Source organism: Sturnus vulgaris, chromosome 15, assembly GCF_052056855.1.
Source record: "Sturnus vulgaris isolate bStuVul1 chromosome 15, bStuVul1.hap1, whole genome shotgun sequence".
NCBI classification, from domain to species: domain Eukaryota; kingdom Metazoa; phylum Chordata; class Aves; order Passeriformes; family Sturnidae; genus Sturnus; species Sturnus vulgaris.
This window is the reverse complement of record NC_142257.1, coordinates 3,594,964-3,611,837: the sequence shown is the minus strand read 5'-3', so window position 1 is coordinate 3,611,837 and position 16,874 is coordinate 3,594,964. Positions and strand designations below refer to the sequence as shown.

Genomic DNA, 16,874 nt, shown 5'->3' with positions numbered 1-16,874 from the left:
GTGCCGATGGGCGCGCCCGCCGCCTCCTGCCGTAATGAACGCAAGAAGGGCGCCGCTAAACTGCACGGCAGAGCTCTTCGGCCGTAATGCTCCGAGTGACAGCGCAGAACGCCACCCGGGACTGAGTTGGGGAAAAACCCAGGAATTAGAGAATCACAGAAGCAATTAGGTTGGAAAAGATCTCTGAGATCATGCAGTCAAACCTATCACCCAACATCACCATGTCAACTAGACCATGGAACTAAATGCCACATCCAGTCTTTCCTTAAACACCTCAAGGGACGGTGACTCCACTACCTCCCTGGGCAGCCCATTCCAATGCCTGGCAAACCTTTCCGTGAAGAAATTCTTCCTGATGTCCAACCTAAACCTTCACTGGTTGCCAGGCGGAAGAGGTCGACTCCCACCTGGCTACAACCTCCTTTCAGGAAGGTGTGGAAGTGCCCCAGGACAGCCAGGGGCAGTTTGCAGAACGGTATCCAGCATCAGCCCCAGGAGTGTCTGGGGAGGCACCCTGTGACAGCCCTGGGAGTCTCCAGGGATAACCCAGGCAGCTCATGGGGTGTCTGGGAGGATGTTCTGGAGCAGCCTTTGCAGTAGCTGGGATGGTCCTGGACCAGCTCAGGAGAGGTTTGCTAAGGAGTGGTCACAGTCTGTCCCCTGTAGCTCCTTCTCTGGGAGTTCTCTGACCCAGGTGTAGGGTGAGATGGGAACCTGAGAGCAGGCTGAGTGTCTGGGGAGACTCCAGAGTTTCTCCAGTATCCAGGCCCTTTGGGTTCCCCAGGGAATAGGGCCATGGATGCAGGGGTCCAACAGACTGGCCATGCCCCCCCACCGCCACCTCCCAGCCCTTTTCTGCCTGAGCAGAGCTGGACAATCCCCCCTTGTCCCTAGCAGGTCTAAAGTAGGTCAGGGAGGCTGGGCCAAGCCCCTGGGGAGGGGAATGGGTGGCAGAGGGTGCAGAGGGGCCCCAGACACCCGCCCCAGTGGCCACACTACAAGGTTGGTGCCCACCCCCTGTCCTGGTAGGACCCCAATGTCCCCAGCCCAGGGGATGCAGGGCATTTCCCTAACCCCTCCTTGGTCTTCTGGGGTGGTTTGGGATCCCTCTGCATCCCTGCAGGCTCCACACCCCTTCTGGGAGCTAGGGTCCTATGGATACAGGCTGGGGTGGCTGAATCCTGAGGGACAGCATCCAATGTGGATACCCGGGGACCTGGTTTTGGGGAGTGAGCCTGGAGCTGAGCTGGGTGTGAGCTGTGGGATGAGCACAAGGAATACGGAAGACAGGAGAGGGACTTCTTACCCTTTCACTTCAGTTAATCATTGATGAATGTGTTTACTGCAGGAGGCAAAGGTCTGGCAGTGTCAAGATGCGAGTGCAGAGGCAGCATCCCCAGGGACACAGCCACAGGTAAGGGATGTCAGCCCCTATCCCGGCCCCCACAGGCACCTTGCTCCATGGGGAGGGGTGTCCGTTAGCTGTGGAGTTGCCCACAGGCCCTGGCACAAGGAGAGAGACACCATGGTCGTGTCATGGGTTGCTCTTGGGCACCAAGCACTGCTTGGGGAGGCCCTGTTGGGCACAAGCAATGGAGCCTCCAGCCATGCCCAGGACAGGCACACCTATAGTCTCCTCCACCTGGAGATCAACCCTGTCCTCCTATCCCATGTCCTCATGGAGCCCATGGCCAGGAGTGCAGTGTGGAGCCTGGTGTTTTCTCACCAGCCCAGCTCAGCAGAGGGGATTGTCCCCACCAACACCTCTCCTGCCCCGGTGGCTGCTCCCTGAGAGGGATTTGGGGGGCAGGTCTCAGTTTCTCAGGTGCTTGTTCCCTGGTGTGTGCCCACAGGCATCCTGGCAGGATGGCGTGGCGTTCTTTGGTGCTGCTCCCCTTTCTCCTGGCAACAGGTAATGGGCATCTGGCATGGGTGCGTGGGAGGTGTTGGAGCTGCTTTCAACCCCCAACGCTCTTTCTCCATTCCCTGGGGGAAGCTGCAACCCCAAAACAGCTGCCTGCCCCACTGGACAGCCAGGGCAGGGCAGGGCTGGACAGTAGGGAAAGCATGGGGGCTACAGCTGGAAGAGAAGTGTGGTCTGGAGGTGTGGGATAAGCGTGAGAACAAGAGGGATGGGGGTTCCCTGCCTCCCATGGAGACTCAGACCATGGCTGGGAGCTGGGGCTGGGGCTGGGGCTGGGGCTGGGGCTGAGGAGGTGCTGCCAGACACAGGGCTACCAGCAGAGCCCAGCACTGTGATGGTGCTCAGCTCCTCTTGCCCGTAGTTTCAGGCAACACAGTCCCCATCTTCAACATGACCATCGTCTACGTGCCTGAGGACCTGCAGCTGGGTGAGTAGGGTGGTCTGGAGAAGACCCTGGGGTGACAGAGCAGTGACTGGGGGCTTCTCAGGCAGGGGCTGACACTGCATGTGCCCCCAGGCCAGTTTGCTTTCCAGCTGGTGGCTTATGACCTAGACAACGACCCTCTCACCTACCAAATCGGAGGGACAGATGCCTTCTACTTCTTTGCTAACTCCAGCTCTGGCAGAGTGACACTGATGAACTCTCTGGACCGTGAGGTGTGGGCAGAGGATGGGGTCAGATGTCCTTGCCTGAGTGGGGGGGTATGGGGATGGACGGCAGAGCCTGTGGGTCACTCCCTGGCCCCAAAACCCTGCTCCTGAAGGGAGACTTGTCCTCACAGAGGTTGGGGGTCAACTGTCCAAGGATTGAGCTCCACCTTGGCCCTGACTAAGTCCTGCCTTGTGTCCCCTCAGGTCCAGGCCAGGCTTACCATCATTGCCATAGTGTCTGATGGTGTAAATGATCCGGTGAGTGCTGGGGTAAGGGTGGGGTGGCTGCAGCGGGAAGGGAGTTCCCATGGACAGGTCCATGGACAAGGCTCAGTGGGAAGGCAATTGGAAGTGGGTGTGTGATGCTGGCTGGCTGGCCAGGGTGGGCATGGGGTGCCAGAACTGCACCCAGCTCTGCTGTCCACCATCTCCCACACACCCATCCTGTGCCCTCTCTGATACTTGATAGGTCTCCCGAAAAATTACCATCATCGTGGAGGACCGTAATGACAACGCCCCAGTCTTCCAAAACCTGCCGTATGTTGCCACCGTCCTCGAGGTACCTTTCTGGGACCTCCCAGCCTCCACAGGCAGCAGGGCAGAGGTGCTGAGTGGCTCCTGTGGCATGGGAGTGTCAGCAATGGGACAACAACAGGCTGGGAACTCTGTGACCCCACACCTGGGTGTGTGGTGACAGTGTATCTGGGCAAGGAGTCATCAATGGCACAGCCAGTACCTGGGAGGACTCTGTGCCAGGGCAATTCCTGATGGGAGCCTCTGTGTCACCTAAGACACTGGAATGAGACTGGGACTCTGCCCTTGTACTGAGTTTCTGTTCAGGGTGTGCCCAAGCTACCTGTCAGCCCAAGACAGCGTGGTGCTGGATCAAAGTGTAGATGGGGTGTGGGGCTGAGTCTCACCCCGATCCAGCAACTCCAGGGCTGGGGTATAGCCTCTGCTCCCAAGAGGCCCCAGGGAGGGTAACAAGGGGGTCCAGCCTCTGCCTGGCCTGAGCAAGGCTAGCAGCTCGTCCCTGTGTGTCCTATGGCACTGGGCACTACCTGCAGCCCTCCAGGGCCAGAACACCCCAGGGCAGGGCTAGCAGGGTCCAGGCCCAGCATCACCCCCCTGCTCTGCCACCACCTCTGTGTACCCAGAACAAGAGTCCGGGCAGCATCATCTACACTGTGTATGCCGTCGACATCGACACTGGGAACGCCTCCAAAGTCAGCTACCGCATCGAGGAGGTGAGCACAGAGCATTGGGGAATAGGTCATACCATACCCAAACCCCAGCCCTGGGCCACCCCTGTGGTGCTGAGGTGCTGGGGGATACGGCCAGGACAGACCCATATATCTGGGGAAGCAGGGAGGTTTTGGATCAGCACCCACTGGGCAATGGGTGCAAGGTGCTGAATAGTTTCAGGCCAGGGATGAGCCAGGTGGTCGGGGGTCCCCATGGGCCAAGACTGACAGAAGGATGGGGATTGAGCCCTCTTCTCTTCTGGGACACATCTGCTCCCTGCCTTGGTGACACAGGCTGATATTCCCTGCTCAGGTGACCCCAGACAACACGAAGAATCTCCAGCTCTTCTACATCCTGTCCAATGGGAGTGTGGTGCTCAATGGTTCTCTGGACTATACCAAGAACACTTTCTACCAGATCAAGATCCTCGCTGAGGTGGGGACCATCCGGGCTGGGGGTGCAGGGCTGCCAGGTAAGGGGGCTGTGGGACTGACAGGTGCTCTGCTCCTCAGGATGGAGGGGGATATCTGAACAACACTTGGATCGTCCAGAACAGCTCTACTTACCTGTCCGTGATCATTGAGGACGTGCCCAACCTGGATCCACGGTTCCTCAATGACCCCTACTCGGGTTCTGTGCCTGAGAACTGTGACCTGGTCAGGAGCCTGCCTGTCCCATTGTCATGTCCCTGCCCCTGGCCCTCCCTGGGGACTCTTATGCCCTGAAGTGTGTGGGCCTCCAGGCCTGTGGGCAGCTGGAGATGTCATAGGTCCTGCCCTGATTGCCATGTCCCCACAGGGCACCACTGTGCTGACTGTCACCGCCATCGACCAAGACACAGGGGTGAATGATAAAATCTTCTACATCATCACCAGTGAGTGATGGGGTAGAATGGGTCTGGCAGGGGATGACACGGTGGGTTGAGCAGGTTGTCAAGGAGCAAGGGGTACCCTGGAAACTGGTTCTGGGCATCCAGGCTCTGCCAGCCTGACCCTCTGGCAGAGGTCTGCCTTTTCCAGTGGCTGCCACTGGTTCCTGCTCTCTCCTTGTCCTAGATGCCAATGTTCCTTTTGTTATCAATAACACAACGGGCACCATCACTGTGAGTGAGCCCCTGGACCGTGAGCAGCTGCCAAGTGAGGAAGTGGTGCTGGAAGTCTTGGTGAGTAGGAGGTAGCAAAAGGAACCCCATCCTCTTCCTATCCCTGGGCCCCTCCTACCTGCTTTCTCCTCCTGTCCAGGCACGTGAGGAGCACCTGGATATCCATGGCAATGTGGCCCAGACAAGCACCCTGGTGACAATCACAGTGACTGATGTCAATGACAACAAGCCCCAGTTCTACAACTGCTCCCTGTCCAGCTGCAACTTCTCTGCCAGTCCTCAGAACAACTTCACGGGCAGCATCATAGAGCACTCCTCCACCAGACTGCCTGTGTCCAACCTCAACATCGCTGCCCACGACCCAGATAAGGTAGGAGCCTGTCCATAGTGCTGGGTTGTGGTGCCAGTGTCTGTCCTGGCTGCACCACTCACCCTCGTTCTTGTCCCTCCCTGGCAGGGCATCAACGGCAGTTTTGAGCTGAGCCTGCAAGGTCAGAATGCCAACGCCTTCACTGTGTTCCCCACAACGATTGTGGGCACAGGGGAAGTCCAGATCCTGGTGCAAAACTCATCCTTAGTGGACTACGAGATAAGCCATGTCATGACGGTGCAGGTGGGACTTGTAGGGCTGGCCTGCTCTGTGGAGGCACTTCCTGCTCCCTGCATGCAGTGGGGACACGGCCCTTCTCTTGCAGAGTTCAGGAGCTAAAGCAGAACAGCACTCTGCCCTGGCAGTTTGTTTGGTGCAGAGGAGCTGGGCTGGAGTGTGACAGGTCTCTCTAATGTTTGGGGACTCAAGTGAGACACAGTCCCTTTTCAATCCTGCAGATCATTGCTAATGACACGGGGAACCCTACAGACTGCTGCTCCACGGCCACCGTGACCATTGACCTCATCGACAGCAATGACCACATCCCTGAGTTCCCCCAGAGCACCTACAACCTGACTGTGATGGAGAACAGCCCCAATGGCACCATCATCTCCCCAAACATCACGGTCAGGCACCGAGCAGGGAATGGGCACACCTAATATCCTCAAGCAGGGCACTGGGCACACCTAGCACTTCTAATACAGCTTGTGCTGAGGGCACTGATATCTTCATACACACAGGAAGGATGCAGGGCCAGTGGGTACTCAAGGGTGGGACCCCTTGCTTATCAGGGCCATATTTTTGAGGTGCTCACTGCCAACAGCCACTGCCCCAGACTCTTCACTGCTCTGAGGGCTGAAACAGATTGACCAGATGGTTCCTTCTGTCCTATAGGCCTATGATCCAGACAGTGGTGTCCTGGGCCAGATCACCTACCAGCTGCTCCCAGAGACCATGTAAGTTAGGGCAGAGCCAGCCACAGCCAGGGCATCATCCTGGAGAGTGGGCTCCAAGCCTGAAGGCTCTGTGTCTGACACAGCCTTACAACCTTCATGGTGAATGCCACAACTGGGGCACTGCTGGTGTACGACGGGAGCTTGCTGGATCGGGAGACTCGCTCCATCTACTACGCCAACCTCCAGGCTAAGGATGGGGGAAACCAGGTGGGCACGACAGTGCTGGAGATCACCGTGCTGGATGCCAACGACAATGCTCCCATCGTCATTGGCTCCTACTTCATCTCAGTGGACGAGGGGCAGAATGTTAGTACACAGATCCAGGTATGTACCAAGAGAGGTGAGGGGGTTGACAGGGCTGTCAGAGGGGAGGGACCGTCCCCAAGGTGCCTGACAGCCCTGCTCCAAACGCTGACCTTTTCAGGCCATTGACAATGACGAGCCTGACAGCCCCAACAGCAAATTGGGCTTCAAGATCTTGGAAGGACCATACAGCAACAACTTTACCATCAATGCAGACACAGGTGAGATGCATAGCAATGAGCCGCTGGACTGCGAGGCCTTGGAAGATGAGCATGGACAGATGGTGGTGACAGTGATGGTGTATGACCACGGCGAGCCACCGCTGAACACCACGGTGAACGTCACCATCACCGTGGGGGTGAGCCCTGGGCACAAGCAGGGACAGGCTGGGGCAGGCTGGGGCCTGGAACTGGGATGGATGGGCAGGGCGGGAATGTGGAATCCCTGGCTGTGGCAGAGGTGCCGTGTCTCCAGGCTTTCTGTGGGGGCAGAGTGAATAGTTGATGCAGGGAGGCAGGAGAGGGCATGTGTAGCTCCTGCCTGTGGGCAGGCAGGTGCCCACACTCCTGTCCCCAGCTGGCTGTGGGGAATCCTGTTTCCTGGAAGGGCTACAGCCATGGGCTTTGTCTCCTGCAGGACCTGAATGACAACATTCCCATGTTCCTCAACCAGTCCTATGAGTTCTCAGTCTTTGAAAGCTCTCCAGGTAGAAGTTGCATGGCTAGGCTTGTGGGACCAGCAGTGGCCCTGAGTCAGTGCCCACTGCTCACTCAGTGTCTGTCTCCAACTGCAGGGTCCCTCGTGGGCGAGGTGAATGCCACAGATGCCGACCGGACAGAGATCAATTCCCGCATTTCATTCCAACTTGAAAGAGGCAGTGGCTCCAGCAACTTCTTAATCCGCTCATCCCGCCTGGGGCCAGGGAACTACAGTGGGCAGCTGTCCGTAGACCCTGATGTGTACCTGGACTATGACACGCTGCAGCCGAAGTTCTTCACCCTGACAGTGCTGGCAGAGAACACGGCTGCATACAACCCAGGGGACAAGGCCAACGTCTCAGTGACAGTCCATGTCCTAGACATCAATGACGAGCCCCCCACCATCCTGCCAGGCTCCCTGCAGGACCTGTCGGTGGTTGAGAACGGGACACAGCAGGGTGTGATCGACACGCTGAACGCCTTTGACCCTGACACCAACCACTCACTGGTCTTCGAGGAGCTGGCAGTCACCTGCTTCAAGGGGGACAGCAGTGCTGAGGACGTGTGCTGGGACTGGTTTGTGCTGGCACCCAACGGCTCAGTGCTGGTGAACAGCTCGGACATCGACTACGAGGTGTGTGACAGGGTCCTGCTCACACTGCGCGTGGAGGACCTGTTCACTGAGAAGGGCAGCCGCTACAGCCAGAACGGTACGGCCCCACTGCCCGCTCCTCCCACCACCTCTGGGCATGGCAGGTGCTGGGACTTGCCTCTCCCACCTCCCACAAGAAGCTGTGGACCTGAGTGGTTTGGCTAAGGAAGGAGGGTGTCCCCAGCTCTTTTGACCTGAGCATTTTGGGAGGACAGGGCTCCCAGAGGAAGCAGAGGATGGTGCTTCAGGGGTGCTCTGTTGGTGATCAGAGCTCTGCTTTTGGGACATTTGCAGAAACCCTGAGGATCATCATTGTTGATGCGAATGACAACACGCCAGTCTTCGAGGCCATCACAGAGACTTTTGGTGAGCAGCTGGGGTTGGCACATCATGTGGGCTCCTCGCTGCACCCACACATGCCCTGCCACATTCACCAGCAGCGAGGATCTTCCCCGGGCCCAGGGCAGGGCTGAGCAGTATGGGGGCCAGGTTGGGATTACTCAGTGCTTTCCATGAAAGTGGTGGGGCCAAGGGCAGCAGTGGGTGCTTGGAACCCTGGGGCTGTGTGGGCATAGGGTCTGCAGCAAGTCTGGCTGCTCACCAGCATGACTGCACCATCCATCTGTCTGTTCCTGGCAGTGGTTGTCCCCGAAGTCGCTCCTGTGGACCTGCAAGTGGCTACTGTGAAGGTGAGGAGCTGCCTGCCTGTATCTGTCAGCCCATAGAGCCTTGTTCACTTGTCCCCATCGTGGGCAGGCAGGGGCCATTCTCACACGTGCTCCTGCCATGCTCTGTCCCTGCAGGCCACAGATGCTGACTCAGGGCTGGGGGGAACTATCACCTTCTCCATCGTCAGTGTGGTGCTTGTGGAGGACAACGGGGTCACTCGGCCCTTCGAGAACCTCTTCAGGGTGTCCACAACGCTCAACAATGGCGCCTACATCGGGAGTATCCAGTGAGGCCATGGGTCTGGGCTTGGGTGGGGGGATAGAGCTGCAGGGCCAGCACGGGCTGGAAAGGGGACAAAGCCTTTCTGGAGTCCTGCCTGGGCATCGAGGTAGGATGGAGCTTGAGGGATGGCAGGGGGCATCCTGTGCAGTGCAATGGGACTGCTGATGTCTCTGTCCTCACAGGGTGGCTAGCAACCTTGATGAATCACTGAAGGGGCAGTACCAAGTGACGGTGGAGGCTAAGGATGGCGAGGAACCAGTGCACAGAGCACAGACTGTGCTGAATGTGAGTGTCACCCCCAAAGCCCATCCCAGGATGCCACGTGCCTGGCCCAGCTCCACTCACTCCTGCTCCACATACACAGATCTTCACGGTGGATCAGAGCTACCGTCTTCGGCTCCAGTTCGTGACAACGGTGGAAGAAGTCCAGAGTAACTCCGAAAGTATTAAATTGTAAGGGGTGCTGGGCTGGGGGTGCATGGCTGGATCCACCAGCTGTGCCTCTCAGCTTCAAGGACTGTGAACAGGGTGGGCCAGGCAGGTCCCCACCAGAGGAGGGGGCTTCAGGGGGTCCATCTGCTTCCTGTGCCCGTGAACAGAACAGCAGGATATCCAGCCCAGCGTCCCCCCTCTCTCTTGTTCCTAGGGCCCTGACCTCTGTGACCAAGACAGCAGTCTACGTGGTGGCCATCCGACGCATAGAGGACACCCGTGACACCAGGTGAGTGGTGGTGGGGAAGGAGACATGGTGATGGCATCAGGGGTGTCACCCTGGGGCAGGACACATCATCACACTCTCCCCATCTCTCTGATTCTGTAGCTTGGATGCCAAGTCAGTGATGGAGGCCTACTTTGTGTACAGCAATGGCACTGCCTTGGACGTCAATGACCTGATCTTGTGAGTGCTGGGGCTGTGCACGGGCACTGCCACGTGCTGGAGCAAGCCCAGCTGCTCACACCTCCACTTTCCTTGGCAGTCTCATCCAGTCAGATCCGGTGGGCTTGGCTGAGCTGGTGAAACTGGGCCTGGCTGTCATTGTGAGTGGGGCCAGGCAAGGGGCATGGAGAGAGGGCAACAACCTCTTTGGGGCTGGCTAGGGGGGTTTCACGGGCTGGAACTATGCCCTCACCCTTGTTCTGTGCCAGGGCCCCGGGGAGGTGACAAAGCCTACCAAGGAGATAGAGCTGATTGGCATTATCGCAGGATTGGCAGCATTCTTGCTCATCTTCATACTCATCATGACCCTGGTTTTGGTACTCACCACCAGGAGGTACCTCACTGCCTGTACCCCCTCCTACCACCACCCCTATCCTCATCAGCACCCCCAAACCCATCCCCATCCTCCAACCCGCCTCTGCCCACCCCATCCCAGAGCCCAGCTCCCCCCTGCCCCTCTCACCCCCCCCCATCCCTGGGCTTTGCAGCTACAAGAGGAAGCTGAGTGCCATGAAGGCTCTGAAGGTGGCCACAACATTCAACCCTGCCACAGCACAGCAGGGAGCTGGCATCCCCGGGACCAACCAGTACAATGCTGAGGGGTGAGTGAGGGGTTCCCTGCAGCAGCTGGGGAGAGATCAGGCTTGTCCCCACATCCAGGGACTGCAGAACCCCAAGGGGCTGCACTTACCTGCCACCCATCCCTGACCAGGGCCAACCCCATGCTGAACCACCCACTTGATCCCTCCCATGACCTGGGCTTCCACGAGGACTCAGTCTCTGTGACCAGGTGAGCTCTGTGGGCAGGTCCCAAAGGTCACAGGCTGTCACTTCATACCTCACTTCTTCAGTGCCTGGGTCCTTTTTTACCTCCCACCCTCCATTCTCCACAGCATGAATTCTCTGGATGAAAATATAGTAAATGCACCAGCAGATGACAACTTTGAGGTCGAGGTAAGTGTGCAAAGGGCTGCCAGTGCTCGGCAGCTGGGAGTCCTGACAGAGCACCCTGCATCCTTTTCTCTCTGCTGTGGTCCCCAGGACCTCAGGGACCCCTTCTGTCCTTTACTCTGCACCCCTCAATAGCCCTCAGCTCCTGGGAAGGACAGGAGTCCCTGCCCTACATCTCTGTCCCTATCCCTTCTGACCACGCTCTCCTCCTGCAGCATGTCAAAATGCAGCCAACAGACCCCACTGACCAGGAGGTGCTGGTGGCTGCCCTGAACCTGAAGGAGCCCACCAAAACAGCGTACCTCAACACCACCTTCACCACCACGGACTTGTGAGCAGGCTCACGGGGTGCAGCAGGGCCAGAGCGGGACTCAGGCAGCTGCTTTGGTGTTGATATGTTCAGTGTCTGGCAATAAAACTGTCCCATAGGGATCATGATGTCCTGTGGCCATCAGTCCATTTGCCTAGGGGGCTCAGTCAGCTTGGAGTTATCCATCCCATCATGAAGTGCTGGTTTTGGGGCAGCTGGCGCCAGAGAGGAGGTGCCATTGTGGGGCTCAGTCTGGCTTCTTGTCCCCAGGACCCTCTCCGCCCCGGGGGAGGGAGGTGCAGGCAGCCCCGGGCAGAGGTTTGTGCAAGGTTTTATTACCCAACATCCACATTGACAGATTGATCCTCCCGCCCCTTCCTCCCCCCGCCCCACCCCCAAAAGAAATGAAGAGGAAAAAAAGAAGAAAATAGGTGATGAAGCTGCAGCGCTGGTGTGCCACAGCTTGGCAGTGCGGGGCTGGAGGTGAGCACAGCCTGGGGCAGGGTGGCAAGGAGATGCCCCAGGGCTCCTGGTCTTCCTGGCATGGCCGTGGCACCGGTCCCACAGCCCAAGGCACTGAGCAGAGCCAGGTCCTGGCGAATGCCACGGCACAGAGTGGGCACTTGCCACGGCCCTGGCTGCCAGCTGGCACTTCAGCAAGCCCTTTGCAGCCCCACAGGGACAAAACAAGCCCAGGATGTATAGTGTGGGTTTAGGTGGGCAAGACTTTACCCTTAACAAGGGAAAACGGCTGCAGTGGTGACTCTGGCACCTTGAGCCCTCCTGTACTTCTGCCCAGAGGGGATGGTGCAGCTCTCCAAGCACTCCTTCCTTGCAGCCTCCTTCCCATCAGATGCTGGACACAGGCCTGGACCCCCTTGCTGTGGCTCCGTGGGGCTGGTCCTCTGCATGGGGCCAGGCTGGGGAGGCCAAGATCCACATCTTGGCAGGACACTGAGGTGCTGCCAGACACAGGGATGCTAGCCTGACCACAGGGATATTCACCCCCCTGCAGACTGACCCTTCACTCCCAATGCTCTTCAGCCTAGCAGAGCACAGGCAACATAGGAACAGTGTTTGAAAAGATGGTCTCAGCCCGACAGGCCACCACGGAGGAGGCAGTTCCAAGCAGGACGTTCATGGCTCAAAGTGTCTCTTAAAAAGCTCCAAAAATGCAAACACAGTTCAATAAAAGCTCCCCTCCCCCCCCACCCTGTAAAACCCCAGCTGTAAAAAGTGGCAGCGTTTTGCAGTCATGTCCCCAGCTGCCATTGGCAAGGAGAAGCCAGCAGGGCCAACGGGACACATGCCCATGTCCCCAGCATGTGGGGCCTTTCTGGCACCACTGGAGCAGCTGGACAGGCCTGGAAGCAGGGCAGGCTTCATGCCCACCACCAGCCGTGGTGAGGATGTGCTGCTTCCAGGCAGGTGGAGCTGGGGGCCATGGGGACAGACTCCCCAAGCACCTCCAGCAACGGTGACAGGGATGAGCAGCTCTCCATCACATACGTGGTTGGCCCCTGTCTCGCTCATTTGAAATCTGTCCTGGTGTCCTGTGTGGCCACATCCTCCCAGCTCCAGGACACCCAAAACACGGCAGAGAGGACAGGGCAGTTGGGGGACTGGTGTCTGCTGTGGGCAGCTGTGGAGACGCACGCATGCACAGCCACGGGCTTATTGGAGTGTGGCCAAGCCCTGGATAGCAAAACAATGGCAGGGCGATGCACCAGTGTCTCTCCAGCGTGGGAAGTGATGCTGCTGCTTGGGGTGCTGGAGTTCAGGGTAGCCAGCAGCACCCACCCTGAGCCATCTTCAGACCTGTGCCGTGGGGAGGAGACGCACAGGAGCAGCTGCCTCCATCTGAAAGGAGCCACGTACTTCCTCGTGCTGAAAAAAGCCACCAAGCACAGAGACAGGGCACCAGTCTCATGTCCCAGGGCACCTCCATGAGGCTACACTCATGGGGGAACCCCAGGCTGACAGGGAGGACCCCAGCAAAGGAGATACCTTGTCCTAGTGTGCAGTGCTCCATCACTACCACAGCCCTGCACACTGGCACCGGGTGTCTCAGGACGCCAGGGCAGGGACCCATCCCCACTTTCTCTGAGAAGCCCCGAGGCACCCCCACCCTGCCAGCCTAGGCAGCAGCTCACTCCATGGCAGGGCCGGCGCGGGAGCAGCACCGGGGCCGCCGGACGTTCTGCAGCAGAGCCCGAAACACACTGGGCTGCCTCTTGGCCTCGCCTTTGCGGGGCCCTCCTTTGACAGAGCCAGTGCGGGTGGCCTGCGGGGTCACCACCACCTGCCGCCCATGTTCCTCAATCTGCTTCTCCAGGTGCTTTTGGATGGCCATGCCCAGGACCTCCACCTCCATGGAGGCCCCATACACCTCCCACGTCATCCCCTTCTCATCCCAGCTCACCTCCCGGATGGGCTCCGGAGGCTCCTCCTCCACCACCTCCGGCACCGTCCCCTTCACCTGCACCTCAGGATACGAGGTCTGCGGGGACTTGGCCACAGGTGTCATCGGCCCAGTGGCCACTGAGCGGGTCTCCACAGGCATGGACACCTGCATCTCCGCGTCCTTCATGGAGGGCTCAAGGTGTGGGGCTGCAGAGGCTGTCTCTCTCTTGGGGAAGGTGAAGGCAGCAGCCCCACATGGGGGGCTCATGGGGCTTAAGGCCACCGACACCAGGGACACACGGTTGTCCACTTGCGTCCCCATGTCTTGTGTCCCAGCATCCTGGGGTGGGGTCACTTCAAAGGAGTAGGATTCACAGAGCTGCTTGGCTGTTGGGGGCTTCTTGTTGCTCCCAGTACTCACATCCCGGGATGAGCTCCCCTCGGCTTTGCCCTGGTCCAGAGCAGTGGAGCTTGGTCCTGCCTCACTTCGACCCCCAGTCCCTGCAGTGCTGGTGCTGGGAGGGTCTGCTGTGCCTCCTTGGGGGTGCTTGAGAGCCTCACTGCTCTTTATCAGGGGAGCAGCACCCAGGGGTGTCCCTTTGCTGTCCTGGGGCTGCTCCTGGCTTGGAAGCTCAGCTGTCCCGGTGTTTGCAGTGGGCTCCACGAATGCCACATGTTTGGCAAGAGCCGAAGTGCTCCCCATGTCCTTGCTGGTTGCCTGAAGGCAGGGATCAGGCACAGGGGAAGTGGGGGCTGCATCCTCCTTCTGGGTGTTGGGGACCCCCATCCCTGTGGGACCACAGGCAGGAGCAGCACCACTTGGTCCTCCGCAGCTCCCTGTTGCTACTGCCACACTCTGCTCTGTGCTGGTGTCCTGGAGAAGTGTGCCAGGAACTGGTCCTGCTGGTGATGGCACCTTCTTCTCTGCCACTGAGCTGGCCTTGGTGCCCTGAGACTCTGCCTCAGGCACGCAGCAGGTCCTCATAGCACGGGCTCCTGCAGCACAGCCGGTGCCGGGCAGGCACTCGCCTGCGGCTGGGCAGCCAGGGGAGCTGGCACTGGGCTCGCAGGCGTCCTCAGCCCCGGCTTGGCAGCTCAGCACCTGCAGCCCCTCGGGCTCCTTAGCGCTGCCCATGCCCAGGGAAGGCTTCTCCCATGCTAGTCCCGCCACGGGTCTGCAAGAGAGAGGATGGGGCAGTGAGGAGCAAGCAGCACATGGACCCCCAGCACACCTCAGCTGCCAATTGTTTTTCTCCATGCCACCCATGACAACAGGTTGGGTGGCCACCTGGAGCACTCAGTGTCCCTGGCACAGCCTGTGTGGTGGCATACGGTGCCCAGACACACGGGAAGGGAGGAACAGTGTCGGCTGCCTACCGTAAAAGTCAGCCTTCTCCTGGCGCAGCAGGACCGGGAGCAGGATCCAGCCGCTGCTGTGGCTGGTGGAGCGGCAGACACGGTGCAGGCACCCCTGCAGAGAGAGTGATAGCTGGAGAATGGTCCTGGGCACCAGGCTGAGAACCGGGGGGCTCAGCAGCCCCCTCCTGTCAGTGAGAAGCCGGCCACAGTGAGGGGTGAGAGCAAGCTGGGCCTGGGGTCTAAGGGAGGCTGCAGGGAAGGGGAGGAGCACGGGGCAGCCCAAGCCCTTCCCTCTCCACAAGAGGGGAACATGGTCCAGTGTCACCCCGCTGTCCCCTAACCCTTCCCAGCCTCATGGGGCAGAAGCAGGGCAGGAAGCCCCAAACATTCCAGGAGCCCCTCAGCTCTGGCAATGCCACGGAGTCCCTGCAGAGCTGGGAGCTCATGCGTCCTGCAGGCATGGGGCACTCCATGCCTCCGGACACGGCCACTCGTGGGTCCCGAAAAGGGGAGAGCCGAGCGGACGCAGATGGAGGCGAGCGAGTTCCTCCTAAGGGAGGCGACAGGAGTGGGGACCAGGCGGTCACCGACGTCCCCCAGCAGTGCTGAGCCCGGAGGCGATGATCCCCGCCCCGTCTGTCGGTTCCCACGCAGCACCTCGATCCCCGGAGGGCCGCGCCGCCCCGCATCCCGACCTGCCCCGACAGCATCCCGATCCCGCGGGGCTGTGGCGCCGTGCCCGGTACTGATGTTCCGCGAAGGAGCCGCGAGCCCCGGCACACGCGTGTGCACACGCACGGGCACGCACACGCCAGCACATGGCCACGGGCACACCCGCACGCACGGACACGCGGGTGCACAGCCCGGGCCCGCTTCCCCGGCCGAGCCCCGGACAAAGCCACTCCCGCGGCAGCCCCGGCCGGGAGAGGCCAACCCGCCCCCGCCGCCCGTCCCGGGGCTGAAGCCCACCCCCCATCCCCCCCGGGCGTGCCGGTTCGGGGCAAAGGACAGCAGCGCCCGGCCCGGTCCCGCCACGTGCGCCCCGGGACAGCCGGTACCTGCGGCAGACCCTCCCGCCCGGTCCCGTCCTGTCCCGTCCCGTCCGGTCCCGTCCCGCTCGGCACGGCTCGGCTCGGCGCGGCGGCGGCAGCGGCGGCGAGCATGCGTGGGGCGGTGGCGGCGGGGGCGGTACCGTGCCCCGGGCCGCTCCCCCCGGCTGCCGCCCGCCCCGGCACCCCCAGCAGCAGTGGGGAGGCGAGGGAGAGCAGGCTGCCAGGTGGGGAGTGGGGGTCTCGGCACACCACATGTCCCCCGGTGTCACCGCTGTCACCACAATGGCCTGCCCTGGGAGCCCCCCATCCTCCCACAGCCCCCCACCACTTTTACCCAAAGCATCACCACGCCGCTGCCCCAGGGACGAGCATCCCGGCTCTCCCCGCTGCACTCTGGCACAGCAGGACACTCAGCCGAGACCGGTAGAGTGCGGGGATCCCAAACCTTAGCGTAGATCCCGTGGATGGGGGTGACAGCAACACAGAGCCCAGTCCCCCTCCTACCTGGTGATGGAGACGGCCGCTTCCCTCCCGGGCATTACCGAGGACGGGGCTGCACCACAGTCAGCCCGAGGGACCGGGACAACGTGTCAGCGTGGCGGGATGGAGATGGGCTCCCGAGTACCCCTCGCCCGAGGGTGGGGGAGGACGGGGAGGGAAGAACGGCCCCGTCTAGCTCCCGGCAGAGCTTGCCTCTGCTCCCGGGCTCAGGCTTTGTCTAACTCCTTCCCACGCACTCCCGCTCGCGCTGCTGGGGGGAAGGCGGCCTGCTCGCCTCACCTGCATCCCTGCATCCCCCCCAAAAACCTCCAGCATACCCCTCAAACTTCCCACTGCCTCTCATCATCCTATGGGACCAGGGTCCCCTCCCTGACCCAGAGATGTCAGCATAGAGACAGGAGCTATAGATCTATACGGTCCAAGGGGGTGAGCGCTAAGGTTAGACAGGATTCCTCATCTTGGAGATAAGATTAGCACCGGTCCCTCAGCCCTATAGATCTATAGGGTAA

General features: G+C 60.2%; 2 protein-coding genes across 5 annotated transcripts; one reads left to right on the top strand and one right to left on the bottom strand.

Annotated features, from left to right (window-relative positions):
• The first annotated feature begins 66 nt into the window (after positions 1-66).
• Positions 67-11,178, top strand: CDHR2 (cadherin related family member 2). Of its 3 annotated transcripts, XM_088173532.1 has the most exons (33): positions 67-432; positions 1,349-1,414; positions 1,854-1,912; positions 2,286-2,351; positions 2,442-2,581; positions 2,780-2,833; positions 3,045-3,134; positions 3,733-3,822; positions 4,133-4,255; positions 4,333-4,476; positions 4,619-4,694; positions 4,876-4,982; positions 5,062-5,292; positions 5,380-5,535; positions 5,751-5,918; positions 6,187-6,248; positions 6,332-6,572; positions 6,673-6,909; positions 7,188-7,257; positions 7,345-7,959; positions 8,196-8,267; positions 8,541-8,590; positions 8,705-8,856; positions 9,035-9,137; positions 9,217-9,305; positions 9,499-9,573; positions 9,673-9,750; positions 9,830-9,890; positions 9,999-10,123; positions 10,278-10,391; positions 10,502-10,579; positions 10,683-10,743; positions 10,956-11,178. In XM_088173532.1, the coding sequence occupies exons 1-33, from the start codon at positions 236-238 to the stop codon at positions 11,073-11,075; spliced, it is 4,170 nt and encodes a 1,389-aa protein (XP_088029658.1). In that variant the 5' UTR covers positions 67-235; the 3' UTR covers positions 11,076-11,178. The 3 variants fall into 3 exon arrangements, 1 of the variants encoding a protein (XP_088029658.1); XR_015806952.1 differs by lacking the exons at positions 9,999-10,123; positions 10,956-11,178; XR_015806953.1 differs by lacking the exons at positions 9,830-9,890; positions 9,999-10,123; positions 10,278-10,391; ... (1 more) ...; positions 10,683-10,743; positions 10,956-11,178 and having other exon boundaries at positions 9,217-9,283; positions 9,673-9,731.
• A 186-nt stretch (positions 11,179-11,364) lies between these two features.
• Positions 11,365-16,579, bottom strand: GPRIN1 (G protein regulated inducer of neurite outgrowth 1). Of its 2 annotated transcripts, none has more exons than XM_088173533.1 (3): positions 16,369-16,579; positions 14,831-14,924; positions 11,365-14,628 (listed from the first exon to the last, which is right to left on the bottom strand). In XM_088173533.1, exon 3 carries the CDS (start codon positions 14,586-14,588, stop codon positions 13,200-13,202), a length of 1,389 nt encoding a protein of 462 aa, XP_088029659.1. In that variant the 5' UTR covers positions 14,589-14,628; positions 14,831-14,924; positions 16,369-16,579; the 3' UTR covers positions 11,365-13,199. The 2 variants fall into 2 exon arrangements, with proteins under 2 accessions (XP_088029659.1, XP_088029660.1); XM_088173534.1 differs by lacking the exon at positions 16,369-16,579 and adding an exon at positions 15,871-15,925.
• Positions 16,580-16,874: the final 295 nt, after the last annotated feature.

Coding starts and splice junctions, on each gene's coding strand:
- CDHR2 (XM_088173532.1), top strand. CDS start 236: ATGGAACTAAATGCCACATCCAGTCTTTCCTTAAACACCTCAAGGGAC. Junction 9,891..9,998: donor AACTGGGCCTGGCTGTCATT/GTGAGTGGGGCC, acceptor GTTCTGTGCCAG/GGCCCCGGGGAGGTGACAAA. Junction 10,392..10,501: donor AACCAGTACAATGCTGAGGG/GTGAGTGAGGGG, acceptor ATCCCTGACCAG/GGCCAACCCCATGCTGAACC.
- GPRIN1 (XM_088173533.1), bottom strand. CDS start 14,588: ATGGGCAGCGCTAAGGAGCCCGAGGGGCTGCAGGTGCTGAGCTGCCAA.